The sequence below is a fragment of the Ascaphus truei genome, chromosome 1, assembly GCF_040206685.1.
Source record: "Ascaphus truei isolate aAscTru1 chromosome 1, aAscTru1.hap1, whole genome shotgun sequence".
Lineage (NCBI taxonomy): Eukaryota > Metazoa > Chordata > Amphibia > Anura > Ascaphidae > Ascaphus > Ascaphus truei.
In genome coordinates, this window is record NC_134483.1 from 551,360,354 (window position 1) to 551,378,974 (window position 18,621).

At 44.7% G+C, this 18,621-nt stretch overlaps 1 protein-coding gene across 1 annotated transcript in view; it reads right to left on the reverse strand.

The window, feature by feature from the left end:
• Positions 1-3,471: 3,471 nt before the first annotated feature.
• Positions 3,472-18,621, reverse strand: part of LOC142472337 (uncharacterized) — a 41,366-nt gene continuing 26,216 nt past the window's right edge. The window contains exon 3 of the mRNA XM_075579395.1: positions 3,472-5,096. Within this exon, the coding sequence (XP_075435510.1) occupies positions 3,768-5,075 (1,308 nt within the window). The 5' untranslated portion in view covers positions 5,076-5,096 and the 3' untranslated portion in view covers positions 3,472-3,767. The remainder of the gene's footprint in view (positions 5,097-18,621) is intronic.

Below are 18,621 nucleotides of genomic sequence, written 5' to 3' on the forward strand. Positions count from 1 at the left end.
TGGCCCTACATGAAAGCGACACTTGAGCAGATGGGTTTTGGAGAGAGAATGATGGGCGCCATTCTGGCTCTGTATTGGGGTCCGACGGCGAGAGTCAAGCATCAGGTCTTCCCGTCAGAGGAAGTCCCAGTAAAGAGTGGCACCAGACAAGGATGCCCCCTGTCTCCGCTCCTTTTTGCACTTTGCATCGAGCCCTTAGCTGCACATATCCGACTTAGTCCCGACATAGGAGGAATTCAGATAAGAGAACAGTCACATAAAGTGGCCCTGTATGCAGACGATGTTATTTTAACACTGTCTCGGCCCCTTACTTCTCTGCCAAATGTCTTCAGCCTACTAGGGGTATTCAATAAATTATCCGGGTTCAAAATTAACCAAACGAAATCTGAAGCCCTAAATTTAAATTTGCATAAGCCCACAGCAAAACTACTAGAGATAAATTTCAACTTCAAATGGCAAGCCACCCAGATTAAATACCTAGGGGTCAATATTACAAGGAATTATAGAGACTTGTACAAGGCAAATTACCCCAGACTAATCAGGACCCTGAAGGAGGATCTCAAAAGGTGGTCAGGGAGCGGCATATCGTGGATAGGTAGAATCCAGAATGTCAAAATGAATTTTCTCCCTAGAATTTTGTACTTATTTCAAACGTTACCCATAAAGTTGGTAAGAGATGACATCCTCCGTCTGCAGTCCTCTATGGTAAAATTAATCTGGGGTAATAAAACTGCACGTATAAAATTGAGTACGTTAGTCCGACCCACGACTAGAGGGGGGATGGGGGTACCCTGCTTGTTCTCATAATTCAGAGCGGCCCAATTGTCCCAAATTACCCTCTAGCATACTCATCCTAGCCTAAGGCGATGGGTAGAACTGGAAAAGGCCTGCTGCGCTCCAGTAGAGCTGCGGGACATAATTTGGCTTCCGAAAAAAGTGTTCAAGAACATTAGCGAACCGCTTTCCGCGCTGGGTAGCTCATTGGTGGTGTGGGAGAGCAGCAGATATAAATATGCTCTTACAGGGCAACCCCATTCTTGGGGAACCCTGATTTCGCTCCTGGTCTGTTGAGAAAGGACTTCACAATCTGGAAACAGAAAGGCCTCACGAGGCTCTTACATCTGGAGGGTAGTATATCAATCAAATCTTTTGACCAACTCAAATCTGAAAAAGGTATACCAAACTCCGAATTATTTAGATACCTCCAGATCCGAGCATTTTACTATAAAATCCCAAAACGCCCCAGGCGTACTAATTTTGAGCAGCTATGTACCAGAGGGATAGGTACAAAGGGACTTATATCTGTTGTTTACAGAGAGGTGGTATGTCCTGCTAAAGACAGTGACATCAAATTGAATTACAGGACTAGATGGGAGGAGGACCTAGGGGAGACACTAGAGGACGAGGACTGGGACACTATAGTTCTGGCAGCGGCAAAGAGCTCTATCTGCACCACATTGAAGGAGAATGCATATAAGGTCCTCATGAGGTGGTATCTTACCCTGAAAAGATTGGCTAAGTTTGTCAAGGACTACCCCCCTTGTGCCCAAAACAATGTGGGGAGCAGGCAGACCTGCTGCTTATGCTGTGGGGTTGCACCAAGGTGGCCCCGATCTGGGAAGACATCAGAAGCTGGCTGCAGACTTTGCTTGGCCGCGAGGTCCCTTTGGACCCCTGGCTGCTCCTGTTGGGACGGCGCACAAGGGGCCTAAACAGATCTGACCATAAATTGATTGCACATTTTGCCACGGCCCTGAGGTGTGAGATCGCAGCATTATGGAAGCAACCAGAAGTACCCAACATCCCAAAAATTCGGAACCGAATCTGGTACGTTTGCCGGATGGAACAGCTGACGAGCATGGTAAATGACACCGGCACAAGCTTCCTCAAAGTGTGGGCGCCCTGGCTAGCACAAACAGATATCCCAGGGATATATGCCACTACTATATTGCTTGGATAATAAGAAATGCATTCTCCTTGGATGGACCAGAACTGACAATAGGTAGCACAAGACCGGTAGGGCCGACTACAAACGGGCCGGAGCATGGGCTAAGGAAGCGAATACACAAGCGCGCAGATCCCCCATAAGTAGGACCAGCGATATAGACTCCTTGAAAGAGATTCTCCAGACTGCAACCCCCCCTCTCCCCCCTCTCTTGTTATAAGTCGGTATGTCTGTTCGTCTCCCCAGTTTGTGCAGTTATTATTGATATTACCTAAATCAAGTGCTGTGGATACTGATTTCCCAGACAATGGGTTGAAAGATTGTTGTATGCATGTATCAAGTGCTTAATAAAAACTTTTGTTGAAAAAAAAGGCTCCCACAGATTTAGAGTCCCCCTGTCTAAAAGAGTGTCAATTATGAAAAGACCCAGAGACCCATAATGTATACAATACTGGCATACTGATGCACAGCAGATGTCAGGCTAGTGACATTCATTGGTCCAAAATCAGACTTAGTGGTGCCAAGTTATGGGTGTAGCCCAGGTATGCTAAGTGGCATGGGCGTCAACCTGACCCATGCGCCCTGCCCACCGGACAGCCCTTTTGACCGGTCTGATGAACTGTGGGTCACTTGGCTATTCGTGGGGTTTTTTGTTCCCACGAGGGGATTGGATAAACATGTTAAAGATAGCTTTGGCCAGTCTATAACTGTGGCTCCCCAGGTATTTCCCAGTGTGATTCCTGAATATTAATCCATGATGTAAAGATGCAAGACTTTGTTCCAGTACAGCAGCAACCAGTCCAGGAGTGAAGGGGTTAACAACCACATAACCACAGAACTTTTAAAACCAAGGCTGCATTTCTTGCACTTGCAAGCAAAGGACAATTTCTTTCACTCCAAGGACAATTTCTTTCACTCCAAGGACAATTTCTTTCGTTCTCTTATCCCAGAGAGTGTTGTTTTAAGTGTATTCTGCAGATGTCGTGTGTTTGTCTATTAAGGAAATAAATCACAATTTATTTTGCAACTTGAAATGAAACACAAGAGCGCACCAAGGGTCAAGATTTAATAAAAACAAATGAATAATAACAAGTAAAAACTTACATATAGAGATATATAAGTCCAGTAGAGCAGTGCTGGGGCAACAGTCCTGGTGGTGTCCTGGGCGCAGGGGGATGGTGCTGAGGCTTACTAGTCAGTCCCGTGCGCTGGGGCTGCCTGGCTCGGCACCACGTTGTTCTTCCGGGTTGCGGCTTATATATCTCTATACAGTATGTAAGTTTTTACTTGTTATTATTAATTTGTTTTTATTAAATCTTGACCCTTGGTGCGCTCTTGTGTTTCATTTCTTGTTGACGCCTGGCGTTTGGAGCCATTCTACGACGGGATCTGTGGAGGAGGGGTGCCTTCACATCACATCAGCTGCAAGAGGGAAGAGTTGATCTACTTCAAGATCCTGTTAAGAAGCAAGAGCGCGGTTTGATTTTACTACTTGTTTTGCAACTTGTTCTGTTCAATCAAGTACCCAGAAATATAAATGTGTTGATAAAAGTTGGTGTCATCGTGACACTGGGTTATTATAAGAATCTGCAGAGCAGTCGTTGCTTTATTTAGAAAACACAATTTGCACCAGTTTTGCCCCACATTGAATTTGCATCTGATTTAGGAAAGTTGTACATTAAAAGTGATGATTTAATAGATAACCCCTCATATATATAAATAAATGTGTCCTGCCATTTCTCAGAGTGAAGAGAAACACATTGTGATCAACCCAACAACAAGCTGAACTGATCCCTACAGAGTGAAGAGAAACACATTGTGATCAACCCAACAACAAGCTGAACTGATCCCTACAGAGTGAAGAGGGATCTGGGCAAATGTTCCGAGCCACATTATCCACACTCCGAGCTAAGGACACATTGTATCGCAGGATTGTTTGGTCTTCAATGAGAGCCTCCTGGGTAAGTTCTGGACGAGTGGCTTTCTTACAGTGGAAGAGAATAGCAGCATCGGGGGGTAGGTCTGTAGATTGTCCATCCGCATTTAAAGCAGAATGGACCGATGACTGAAACACCTTTCTGGGATCTACTATCATTTTGCGGTTATTGAAGGCATTTGGATCATTGGGTTCTCTGTAGGTGTTATGCAAGATATTAACCCCGGAAATATTACTCCACATGTTCAATTCAGACCCATTAATCGATGTTGGGAAAACATGATTTTCAACACGGAAGATGCTGGTCTGTGGATATTGCTCTTGAAGACTATTCATTAGGGATTTCCAGTCCCGGTGTTTCACTGGGAGAATAATTTCATCGATGTCATTGAGGAGAACAAACTTACTTCTGTACATGTTTCTATAGATACAATCATTTAAAGTTGCTGTTTGTGCATAATAGCCAATTTCACTGTTGGGATCTAAGGAATAATGCCATTTGTCAGATGTCCGCAGGTATCGGTCTATTGGCCATGATATGACTTCCATGAATCCTTCTTTAACGTAATATTGTAAGACTTTATCCACAGTCTCGTGGCAGCTGTTCCTGTAGATGGTGACTCTGTGTGCTCCGAGCAGTTTATACATCTCAATGCTTTGGATCAGCTGTAAAACATTCTTATAATTTCCATAGAGAGTAGAAATACAGACCGTGAAATTTGCCGAGAACGACTCGGGAGCTCGGTTTCTGATTTCAAACACTGGACTCTGCTCAACATCTCCGGAACTGGACCAATGGACCGACACATAATTATAATCACAGTCAGCCGGTTCTGTGCACAGGAGATCCGCTGTCCCATAAGGAAACCCAAATCGGTCTGAATGAAGTTCTATTGCTGCTCTAACAGGAACATGCTCCTTATGTTCACAGTGAAACCGGCAGTAAAGCTCCCCCACTTCATGGTGAATTATTGCAAGTACTCGGATCACTTTGGTTCCCCTGGAGTCATAATACGGGGACAGGATAAAGGTTCTGTTATCTCCCAGGGGTGTTAAGGAACCCTCAGCAATGCGACGTACATCCCTTCTGCTTTCAGTTTCTTTTCCTTTGAATTGATGGAAATAGAATGATGTCAGAAAAGAGGAAACAATTGCAAAACACAGGAAGAAGATGTATCTTACACAGGACAGCATGTTTCCATCAGATGCACAGATCTGCAAAGAGAAAAGAAAGTATTAGGGCTGAGATATATCAATCGGTGATACGGCACAATTTCGTTATTACCGCCATAACGTGCAATGTATTTTGCACGGGATACATAAAACGGTTACCTCAAAACAATCATTTATTTATCATTTGACAGTTAAAATTACTGGACACAATTAATGACGGGAAAGTTTGTATACGTGGGATAAATAGGAATGCGCGGGCGGTGATAACTCAATTCTGCAAATTATTATCCCCTGCTTCAGGCAGGCGTTACCGTGGCGCTAATACTTATATACCGTATACCTCACATTGCTGAATATCTTTGTGACGCTGACTAAATGGAGTCCATTGCGCTGTTTGCTGAGAAGCAGCCTCTGAGGTGGAGAGAGACCGTCATGGCTGAGCAGAGGGAGAGGTGGAGAGACTTTAGGAGATGGGGAGAGGAAATTGCTGAGGAGGCGGCAGGGGCTGGCAGAAGGAAACTCTCTTAAGGCCCAGGGTGTTTAGGAAGATAGGACTCGGTGATGAGGAGATGGTACAGAGGAACTGTTTGAGCAGTAATGCAATAATGGTTCTATGAGGAGCTGTGGGGAGGCTTAAATCCCCTGACTAAGTAGGCTCATGCCATGTCTGGTTTAGTTCAATTACTCCGCTCATTACATGTTTTGGCCTCAGAATCTTTCAGTTTTAGAACTGTAAGTGGAATAACTCAAACCCACCTTCTCGCGCTGCTCCTGCCAGTTACTTTATGCCATAAGTAGATATGCCACGGGATACATATTATATCCCAGTGAGAGGACACAGTGGCAGGACGTAAATGTAAAGAAGCCTTTTATTACATAGCAGGCTCCCATATGCCAGCGGTGCTGGCACCACCGCATGAAAGGGAGGAGATGTTTAGCCACCGGTGACATTATCACTCCCTTAATGTGCCGGCAGTGTGTGATGCACGTATGCGCGCAATGAATGTGGTAACAAGCTTCCCAGGGTCACAATGCAGATATTCTGTGTCAGTCTTCTGTGTTGAATGATTTTGAAGCAGGCACAATGACGAGTGGCTGGCTATTAGGAAAGCCTATTAAATATACTTTTACATCCACAGGGACAAACGACGGATTGTGCCACACTGCATTGCTGGCCCTCGTTGCAATGAAAGTGTGTAAAGATGGCATTGATGTACCTGTATTTGCCTTGCTTGCTCATTTTTTTTATTTTATATTAGGTGACGCAGGATATGGGATCCGGCATTGGCTTCTCACTTCTGACATGGGTGTATAATAACAGGCTTACTAAACATAGATACACTAATAACACATTAACGCATATCATACAGACCTCGCACGACCTGACCCCCACACAGTACCCCACTGTCCAACCACCTTGTCTACACCCTGGTGAGGTTTCCCCAAATGTACTGAGATGCCCTGGGCACCCAACCACCTGGTGTCCGCAGGAGCCACACCCCACCCCGAAGTGTGCGGTAGCACCATTGGTGCACTTGTTGAACGTGACACCTGCCGAGTGCTCCAGCACCCGGGTACCGCCGGCTGTTGATAAGATCAGTCTGGTCCCACGTAGTCGTCTGCGACGACGGTGTCCCACCATGAAGAGAGTCTATGTCTTGCGGTGGTGGTCTGGTCCCAGACCACAGGCCACAAGTACTGCATGCATCTTGGCTGTGCCCCTGACACTATAGATCTAAAGTGGCAATGTCCCTATCTAAGTGCTTGTCCCTGAAGCACCCACAAGCTGATTGGGGACTCAGGGTCTACCTGGGGCCTAAGGTGACAAACAAAGCCTAATCCAGGGAAGCACAGCTCCTTGGACACTACCTGCTTGTCTCTCCTCCCCTTCTGACTGGACTGCGCCAAATGTATCTCTAGGCTCGTATCAGAATCCTAAGGCTCTATTGGCCATTAGTGCCATGTGACTAGCAGTCCCTATGCACTATGGGGCTTGTAGTCCCTTGCGGAGCTTCATGTAATGGCCGGCACTATTGTGCCTGCACTGCGCATGCGCACTCCTCCTTCTAATGGCCACCCCACTCAGGATGTTCTGATCATGCGCGATGTGTCACCTGCGCATGCGCCAATCCCAACATGGCGGCCCCTGCTAGCTGGGTGCGCCACGGAGCCACCGGATCGCTCCCTGCACTGCCCCCACTCCCTCCGGCACTCGCCCCAGCCTCCGCTGCCGGCCGCAGCTGCACCAGGAGGTAAGGGGAACAAGAGGGATCCAGAAGGGACCTGGCTATATACAGATATAACTATACACACACATCCACTTGCAGCAGGTGCAGTGTGAGAACCAATCACAGCGCAAACCTGTTATAATTAATATGTGGCATGCATTTATCGTTTTGTTTTAATCAAGAATGGTTCTGGCAGTTTGAATGCTGGGACATTCGTACATACATTGAGCAGGAAAGAGAGCGTATGGTAGGATTCTCGGAGGCGGAGGTACTTGGGGGGCAAAACGATAGTGCTGACAAATATCACCAAGTACATCTATCCAAGATCTTGGCTTTATTTTTGGATATCCAATAGGTGGGGGTTTCTTTTGGAGGAAGGCGGAAAGTTGGATGGCGATAGAGAAATGCCGTAGACAGTGGAATGTGACGGTTTCTCATTTTGAGGGAAAGGTTGGTGGGATTGTAGTAAGGTGCAGGGAGTTGGAGTGAGATACTGTATTACACTATGTTATTTCATTTTCATTTTTTTCACATGACTGATCGCCTGCACGTGGAGACCCCAAGTGGATTTACCCTCCATCTGGTTGTATATAACCTTTTTACTTAGTGTGTCTCAGTGCCAAGCGCCACAGATATAACTTCTTTTCCATTCCATTATCTGACCCTGGGTGTCAGAGTTATATCACAGGCTGCTGGCCATCTCTTGGTGTTGGAGATTAGCGCTACCTCTTGTTGTGTTGTTTAGTGTCCCTGTTCCCACTTTTGAGGTTAGTTGCTTTTTCCCTACAATATGTCACAATTATTTGCCCTACGGGCCAATAGAAATATTGATATTAATAAAATATTTTCGGCTGATGATTCATCTGTTCAAATGAATTCCATTCCAGATGATATGTATGAACAAGCTGATAAACTTGAAAAATTGCTATTAAGTGAAACTAAACAGCTATGGGATGCGATCACCTTAGAAAAATATGTTGAACAGAACAGAATTCCCCGTGGCTTGAGAATCTTCAAACCACCCACCACTGACTTCCAGAGTGAAGATTTCATAGAGTGGAACCGGTTGCTTGACAACTGCTCCTTTGAGCTTATGCGTTTATTAATTTCAAAACGCAAAATGTCTCTCCAAAAATTGGATGAAGAGATTAATGCAATGAAGGAGCAATTTGTCATATTCCAGAATAATAGTGAATTATCAGTGGTGGAAGGTAGGATCAAGTCCAAGATGGACAGTATGCAAAAGGATATCATTGCTCGCAAGCAGAGTAAAATTTAAAGGGATAGGATTGACTATAAAACTGGCTGTTATAGAAATTGGAAAAAAACATCAAAGGATAAGGACAAATGTAGAATACAAAAAGCTAATACTCCTAAAGACTACTCCCATAAAATACCTAGTCACTATAGGAAATCCATTCCAAGTACAAAGGAAAAATCCCTAAATCCGGTACAATTTATCACCCCAAAACCTAAAAGGAGTGAAACACGACCTAAATCCAACCGAGACAGCATTGCCAATCCTAAACCCTTTACGTCTGTCCCTAATACTACACATTTAGACAAGGAAATTGATTCAATTTTTGAGCAGTACCAACATAGCAATAAATATCAGCCATTGGTGGATTTTGAATTAGAACAACAAGCGTCTACCCACAGCCGTGATGATAAACCCACTTTCTCTTTTTTAGATTGGAGGAAAACCAGAGACCAACAGAATGCCAGGGAAGCAATCAAAGATCTACTAGGGAGAGAGGGGACATCACGAGACAGAAAAAGAAAAAACACAGTAGAGGAACAAGAGGAGGTAGCAAGACTGGGCAAGGTACACAAACGGTAAAATCCACTTACACAAACATATTTAACATTAGCCAGTATTCCATCACAGACAAAGAGAAGGAAGTTCTTTCTAAAGGCTTGTCTTTCTCCCCAGTTATAGGCCCCAATAGTTTCTGACTATATGTAGATGTACAATGTTTTGTAAGGAAATTGTGTCTCAAAAAATACTTTGCAAGATACGCAGTCTCCAAACAAGACACCAACACTAACCTGCCTATTTGTTCAATGCCCAGTACAAATTCAAAATTTAAAAATCCATCCACATTTTTTCCTAGATTTATTAGTGGTCCATTTATCAGCACTTTTTCACAAATGGTCACAGATGACTTAGAATCACAGAGTCGGAATTTCAAAATTAAAAAACACAATCTTAGCGCTGAGGAGAAGGGTCTGTTGAGATCACTTGGAGAAAGTGATTCTATTGTGATCAAGCCTGCTGATAATGGGGGGGGCGGTTTGGTAATTATGGACAAAACTTATTACGTCCAGGAATCACTACGTATTCTTGAAGACAAGTCCACTTACCAGCCCCTCCCCTCTAATCCTACTGTCAAATATAAATAACAATTACTGGAATTTTTAAATAAGGGTCTGGAACAACAAGTTTTGACCAAACAAGAATTTGATTTTCTTTATAACCAATACCCTATTATCCCTATTTTTTTACATCATTCCCAAAATTCATAAAAACTTACATCAACCTCCAGGACATCCGATCGTATCCGGCATTCAATCACTCACTTCTCATCTATCAGAATTTATCGATTATCACCTACAACCATATGTCACCCAACTTCCATCCAATTTGAGATATACGACCCACATACTGCAGACCCTCAGGGACGTTCAATGGCAACAACATTTTTATTTGGTTACAGCAGATGTTGCTTCATTATATACAGTTATTGACCACGTTCAGGGTTGTGATGCTATTGGCCAGGTGCTGGACAGTGATCCTTTAGTTTCCGATACATTTAAATCTTTTTTAGTTACAGGTATTCAATTTATTTTATCACACAATTTTTTTAATTTTAATGGATCTTACTTTTTACAGACATGTGGCACCGCCATGGGTACCAAGTTCGCTCCTAGTTATGCCAATCTATTTATGGGCAGCTGGGAAGATAAATTTATTTGGTCCGGCTGTCCCTATGGAGCGAGCTTGGTCCTGTGGCGGCGCTACATCGACGACATTTTCTTTATTTGGTCAGGTACTTTATCAGAGTTAATATTATTTCAGGATTATATGAATAATAATTTGTTCAATCTAAAATTCACTTTTTCATCTAGTAACACTTTAATAGATTTTTTGGATCTAAGTATCTACATAGTAGACAATACATTGCACACTAAGACTTTTTTTTAAACTGTCCAAGCCAACAATTACCTACATGCCAATAGTCATCACAACCCTGCATGGATCAACAACATACCAAAAGGACAGTTTATTAGGCTCAAACGGAACAGTTCAACAGTAAAAACCTATTATACACAAGCACAAGACTTAAAAAACAAATTTATTGACAGAAAATATTCACCACACGATTTGGATCGGATTATATCCGAGGTCGAATTGTTAGATAGAAATATAAAAAGAAAACAGAGACAATAACTAATATCCCTTTTGTTACCCAATATAACCTAATGGCTCCTAATATAAAGAACATTTTGCATAAGCATTGGCCGATTCTTAAGAAGGACAAAGATCTAGCCAACATATTACCTAGCAGACCGAAAATTGTGTTTACAAAAGCACCAAATATTGGACAAAAATTGGCCCCAAGCTGTCCACTTATGCGAAAAAAATCACACAACAGTTTCGGCCTTAAATGCTATTTTATTTGCAACACATGTACAGCCTGTAAATATAGTTTGAAGAGAGCTTCATTTTCTTCTACAGTCACTTCAAAGACATACAATATTAAACAACACATCACTTGCAATAGCACCAACTTTATTTATCTTTTGGAGTGTCCCTGCGGTCTGCAGTATGTGGGAATGACGACTAGGTCCATTAAACGCTGTTTATATGAACATATTTACAACATTACTAAGGGCTTGATCACACACAGTGTGTCAAATCACTTTCTCCAGGTACATGGCAAAGATCCTACAGGTCTAAAATGTATGGCCATAGAGGCACTTACACCAAGTTGGCGAGGAGACAATATCAATAGCCTCCTGGGCAAAATTGAGTCCTTTTGGATATATGAGCTCCAGACTCTTATACCTTCTGGTCTCAATATTGAGTTTGACCTCAAAGCTTTTCTCACTAATAAGTAATTCAATATCTTTGTTTATTAATTGTTGCTATCTGTATTTAGTTATTATCCAGTACCATCTACATACTGGTCATTTTACACTTGTCACCATTTATATGTCACAGTATGGGGGTTTATTCACTTAAACAAATATAATATCACATATGGTCCTGAATATTTTATATGTGTTCTAATTATCTCCCTTATAGTCTTTCACTATATATTTACATATATATAAATAATACACTTGGCGGTTAGTACACATTTTCTATTACATTCTCCTCACTATTTGCACTATTTTTTTGATGGCAAAGACTGTTATGTACTGGACACTGAACACTCAGTTCTGTGTTGGGTTCTATTTGTTGCTTTTGCTGTGACAGCCTGCGGTTTATTGCTGTGTGGTTCATTGCTCTATTGCTTTATTTGCATACTGTCCGTCTTGGATTTACCTTGCATTCTTCGTCCATCGTTATATACTTTGGTGCTCTGATTTGCCATATATTTATTCTGATGATATATATCATCATATCTTTCTATAAACACCAAGCTAGAGAGATACTAAAGGGTTAACAATGGGCATTTGACTGTGTATAATGATTTAATATATGTTCTTATATTATCCATCAACATTTTTGATTTTATGCATGTATGCCAGTTAGTAGTTTATATATTTATATGATTTCCTGTATTTTTTTAATGATTTTTCATGTTTATGCACGTTTTGTTTTTCTATGTTCTATGTTGCTGAGACATCCAGTCTAAATTGATGCAATTGCGCATGTCCAATTCTATATTAAGAAACTGTACCTTTAAGCCGGGTCTATATATATATGGACACACAGAGACTGAGGCACTACTTTTTTACCCCTGAGGAAGGAAGCGTAGACTTCCGAAACGCGTAGGGTGGTACGAATTGTGCACCGCTGTCCCCACAGTGCTTACCACACTCCTTGTTGCCATCTCCACGGACATAGCACACGCTTTGGTTAATCTGAGGCTGTTTCCCTTACTGTCCCGCTGAGCAAGGCTCTGACGAAACTACCAGCTTGCATTTACCGTCCTCGATTCAGCGCTGCTACTGCGCATGTGACGGAGCCCATCTTGTGAGACGGAGCCCGGTGCGGCTGCTCTGCGGAGGTCTGCGGTTTGGAAGGTTGGGAGTGTTCCTCCCGGAAGCTCACGCTGATTACCACGAGATGCCTTGGAGCTGACAGAAACCCTCACGAGAGGGGATACTCTCTGAATTATCCACTGCCTTATACCTTCTTGTTTCTGGTAAGCGGACAGTCCAGCTATTGCTGGAGTGCACATGGGACTTATTTTACATTGTGTGTTTTACATTTTCATTGTTTATTTAGCTGTTGTATTAAATGTTTTTTACTAATCCCAGTCATCTGTTTGTCTCAGCATCTGTTTGTCTCAGCCATTGTTAGTTGTGTTTTATGGGATTGTAGTAAGGTAAAGGGAGTTGGAGTGAGATAAGAGTCTGTTTAGGAGCCTCTCCGACCTTGGACATGTATTTCAATCGGTCTTTTTGAAACTTGAAAATTGGATTTCCCAAAACAAACTGTTTTTAAACACTGACAAGACTGTAACAATCGTAATTGGGACCAATGCTAAATTTTTAAAGCTTCCAGTGACTGAGCTCCAGATCAGAACCAACGCTAACACCACCCTAACACCTGTTGCTAGTTTTAAATACCTGGGCTTATGGTTTGACTCCCACTTAACATTCGTAATGCACATTGATACCCTGACACCCAAGAGCTATGCCAAACTAGGGGTACTTTACAGGAACAAATCCTCCCTAAGTCTCCTGGTCAGAAAGCGTATCGCACAGCAGATGCTAATGCCAATTATTGACTATGGAGACATAGTATGCGGCTCAGCACCCCAAACCCACCTTAGCAAACTTGACACCCTCTACAATTCTATATGCCCTTTTGTTCTCCAATGCAACTATAACACACATCACTGCGAAATGCTCAAAGAACTAGATTGGTCATCACTAGAGTCTAGGCGCAAAGTTCACCTTTCCTGTCTTGCCTTCAAATACTTTATGGGCAAGCTACCCAGCTACCTGAACAAGCTCCTCACCCCTACCACATGCAGCACCTATCACCTGAGATCTGACTCCAAAAGACTGTTCATGGTCCCAAGGTTCAGCAAAGTATCCGGCCGCTCCTCCTTCTCTTACCATGCACCCCAAAACTGGAAAACCTACCGGAGTGTTGCAGGGTACATGCAACTACACACGTGGGTTTCTTGACAAGGCTGTTTTATTTTGCCTTGAAAAATATACAGCACACAAAACAAAAATAGCTCTTTTTCAGCAACAAACGAAAATGGCTTTTCCTTCAGCAAACCGAACAAAACAGTTTCTCTTTAGCAGACAGTTTATATATATATATATGCAGTTACCCTTTTTCTATGCAGGGGATAGACAGTTCACAGTTTCACTACTTTGCTACTCAGACCTAGTTTTCAGGAATCACTTTAGAAGCTTACTCCTCTCTCATCAACAGCAAAACTCCCTCTGTCTACAGCCTGGGTTTTAACACACCTTGATTAGGCAGCTGGGATCCAACTAATTGTCCTGAGGTTCCCAGCTGAAGTTAACCTAGTCAGTGCTGCACTGCAGACTAGACATAGGTTTTCCAGGCATATAACTGGTGGCTTTTGTTTACCCTGTGACATTCCTCCCCTGTTAGTGTGTGGCTGGGGCTACGCACGGCTGAAGCCCGACCATCCACCCCTTCTCTAGAAAAGAAGTCAGCATTTGCGTTCTCTTTTCCCGGCCTATGCTGAATCTCAAATGAGAAGGGTTAGAGGGCCATATACCACCTAGTCAATCTAGCATTGGAATCCTTCATGCTATTTAACCACTTCAGTGGAGCATGATCCGTCACCAAAGTAAAATGGACTCCTGCCAGGTAATGCCTCAAAGCCTCGATTGCCCACTTTACTGCGAGGCACTCTTTCTCAATCACTGAGTAGTTTTTTTCCCTTGGGAACAATTTCCTACTCAGGAAAAGGATAGGATGTTCAACTCCCTCAAACTGTTGTGACAACACTGCCCCTAGCCCTATCGCTGATGCATCTGCTTGCACTATAAAAGGGCTGTTGAAGTCTGGGCTTCTAAGGATGGGACCCTCTGATAGACACCTTTTTATGTCCTCAAAGGCTCTCTGACAATCCCTTGACCACACCACTTGTGTAGGGGCACACTTTTTTGTGAGGTCCGTTAAAGGAGCTGCCACTTCCGAATAGTTGGGGATGAACCGCCGGTAGTACCCTGCTAAACCCAGCAGAGAGCGTACCTGCGTTTTTGTTTGGGAGGTCGGAACTTCTTTCAGGGCAGCTACCTTGTCGGCTAGTGGCCTTACTTTTCCACCTCCCACTGCATACCCTAAGTATTTGGTTTCCGCTTTACCCAAGGCACATTTCTTATGGTTGGCTGTGAGCCCTGCCTCTCTTAGAGATTTGAGGACCGCTTTCAGCCTATTTAGATGGGCCCGCCAGTGTTTACTATAAATGACAATGTCATCTAGGTAGGCTGCGGCATAAGTCCTATGGGGCCTCAGTACCTTATTCATGAGTCTCTGAAATGTGGCTGGGGCTCCATGCAGTCCAAATGGCATTGTCACAAACTGGTATAAACCCATGGGAGTGGCAAAGGCTGTTTTGCATTTGGACTTTTCCTCTAAGGGTATTTGCCAGTATCCTTTTGCCAAGTCCAACGTGGATATATATTCCGCGTTACCAAGGGCGTCAATGAATTCGTCCACCCTTGGCATCGGATATGCGTCAAACTTGGATACCGCATTGACCTTTCGGAGGTCCACACAAAATCTTACCTTCCCATCGGGTTTAGGGACCATAATTAGTGGACTACACCACTCACTGCATGATTCCTCAATCACTCCTAAGTGTAACATTTCTTGTACCTCCTTCTCTACCAGAGCCCTATGACTTTCAGGCAACCTATAAGGACGGGAACGTACTTTTACCCCAGGTGTTGTCTCGATTGCATGGGAAATTAAGTTAGTTTGTCCTGGTAAGTCAGAAAAAACATCCTGGAATTGAGTAATTATTGCTAACAAGTCACCTTTTTGTTCAGAGGATAACTGTTTACCCATTGGGATTTTATCGTCACTCACGATGTTCTCCCGTGGAGGCTGAGGACCCAAGTCCGTTTCCTCCTCCACCGGGTGGATGAATAGAGACTGCTGCATCTTCCAGGGTTTCAGCAAGTTCACATGGTAAATTTGTTTACCCTTCCTGGACCCTGGTTGAGTGATCTCGTAATCCACATCACCCGTACGGCGGAGTACTTCGAATGGGCCCTGCCATTTGGCCAGGAGTTTACTCTCGCAACTGGGTAACAATAACATCACCTGGTCTCCTGGGTTAAACACTCTCATGCGAGCATTCTGATTGTAATGTCTCTCCTGACTGTCTTGGGCTGATCTAAGATTCTCCCTGGCAAAATGGCCGACCACATCTAGGCGCTTCCTAAGGTCTAGTACATATTGCAGGATATTCTTAGAAGGGGACTGCTGTTCCTCCCAGGACTCGTTTAGGAGGTCTAGGATACCCCGGGGTTGGCGGCCATAGAGCAATTCAAATGGAGAGAATCCCGTGGAGGCCTGGGGAACTTCCTGCACTGCAAACAGCAGAAAATGGAGAAGTTCATCCCAGGCTCTCTTCTCTGAATCTACAAATTTCCTCAGCATCCCTTTTAGAGTTCGGTTAAATCTTTCCACCAATCCGTCAGTCTGTGGATGGTAGACCGATGTCCGAACAGACTTGACCTCTAGTAACTTTAAGACATCCTGCATCAGTTTAGCCATGAAATTTGTACCTTGGTCTGTCAACATAACCTGGGGAAGTCCAACCCGTGAGAACAGTTCCAACAACTTGTTGGCTACTTGCTTCACCGTTGCTGTTCTCAGGGGGAACGCCTCAGGATATCTTGTCGCATAATCAACAATTACAAGGATAAACCTGTGTCCTTTCGCAGAAGGTTCTAGAGGTCCTACCAAGTCTACCCCAATCCTCTCAAAGGGAACTGACACCAAGGGTAGAGGAACCAAAGGGGCTGTTTTGTTTCCTTTTGGACTAGTTAGCTGGCACTCCGGACATGCTGCACATAGCTTAGCAATATCACTATGCATCCCTTGCCAATAGAATCGGGATGAAATACGGTCCAATGTTTTATCCCTGCCCAGGTGACCACCCCAAGGGACAGTATGGGCTAGAGTGAACACAGATTTAACAAACGCCTTGGGAATCAATATCTGTCTGGTGACCTCCCCTGTTTGTGTCTGCCTATTCACCCTATATAGAATATCATTTGATAGCTCAAAATGGGGGAACACTATCACCCCCTGTGCATCTAAAATCTGTTCATCAATTTTCACCACCTTGTCATACTGTCTAGCAAGGACTGGGTCTTCCCTTTGCTTCTGGCGAAAGTCAGGGAGGTACAGGTCTGGTAAATCTCCAGGGGCCATATCCCCCTCCCTTTGGCCATCCCCAGCCATCACTTGTGACCTCTGACTACTAGAATGGTCACCTTGAGACCCAGATTTCTGCAACCAGTCCTGTTTGTCCAAGCGTCTTTGCTTCCGAGTCTTTTGAACCCGGTGTCTACTGGGAAAAAGGTCTGCCGAGAAGGGGAACAGTTTACCAGGGTTCTTCTGAGCCCTAGAAGGAGGCTCCTCATGAAAGACTGGGGCCATTAGGTCTGAAAAGAAAGGCCAGTCCCGACCGAGCACAATGGGGGCAGGGAGCCAAGGAGCGAATCCTACTTCGAGGTAAGCCTCCTGACCTTTTACCTGTAGCCGGATTTTGGCAGTCGGATAGCGTTTTACATCGCCGTGTATACATTCTATGCTCCATGGGGAGTCAAAAGAACACACGTTGGGCGGTAACAGTTCCTGGAGGACCAGAGTTTTCCCAGAGCCCGAATCTACAAGGGCCTGGACGGTTTTTCCCCCAATCAGGGCTGAAAGTAGCCAGGGCTTGTAATTTTCTCCAGTGAAGGCCGAGGCGACGGTCCTGCTGAATGAACACTCCATCAGTGGACAGTCCACATACCGGTGGCCTTGTTCTCCGCAGGCAGAACATGGAGAGGGTTCCCTCGCAGGAGGGGGCTGTGGATAGCGCTCCGCTGGACCGGTTACTGGAGACCAGGCATCTGGTGGGTCCTGTGGGCGATGTCCTCGGATGTTCCTCTCATTTTGCGACGAGCCGACATCCGGAAGGAGATGAGGGTCTCGGCGGGGACCAGCATTTGGACTCCATCCTTGCTGGAATGACTGCTCCTTCCGTTGGACTTGGCAGTTCCGTGACGGGCCGTAGGTTCCCCATTGATCCGACCTCCCTCTTTGGGCGTCCGCAAGTGCCGGTGGAGTCGGGTCCAGGACACTCGCCTGCTGCTCAGCCCCAAGGAAGTTCTCCACGAGTCGGACCGCCAAAGCTAGGGTTTCAGCAGCGTGGCGTTTTACCCACGAGCGTGCGGAAGGGGGTATTATTTGTAGAAATTGTTCCAAAACCACCTGCTCAAGAATTGCCTGCTTAGTGCGCTCCTCGGGTTGTATCCAGCACGTACACAAGTCCAATAATCGCTGAGTGAGGACCCGGGGTCTCATCTTAGCGGTGTACTTCATGTTCCGGAACTGCTGCCGGTAGGTCTCTGGGGTCAGACCTAAGCGATCCAGTATGGCGGCTTTTACTTGTCGGTAGTCCATTGCCTGATCTGTAGGGAGGCCCTGATATGAGGCCTGGGCTTCTCCTATGAGGAGCGGGGCCAAAGCAGTTGCCCAGCGATCTGCAGCCCAGCCCTGAGCTTCGGCGACTCTTTCAAATGTCAGTAAAAAAGCCTCTGGATCCTCATTCGGAGCCATTTTCCTCAGGAGTATCGGGGGTCTGCTGGCCAGTTCTGCACCGGCAGACCCTTGGAATTGGGTCAGCAGCTTGGCAATCCGCTCATCCTGTGCTGTCTGTAGTCTTTCATCTCTCTCCGCTTGCAGCCGGGCCTGCTCCTGCATTAACAGTCCCTGCTGTTTTGTCTGCTCCTGCATTAACAGTCCCTGCTGTTTGGTCTGCTTGCACAGAAACGCTTTCAACATTTCTTCCATTCTTGTGTGTGTGTGTGGCCCTTTAACTGCAGGAGCCTTTTGAAAAAAATCAAATCTCACTTCTTGACAACCATATGTTGCAGGGTACATG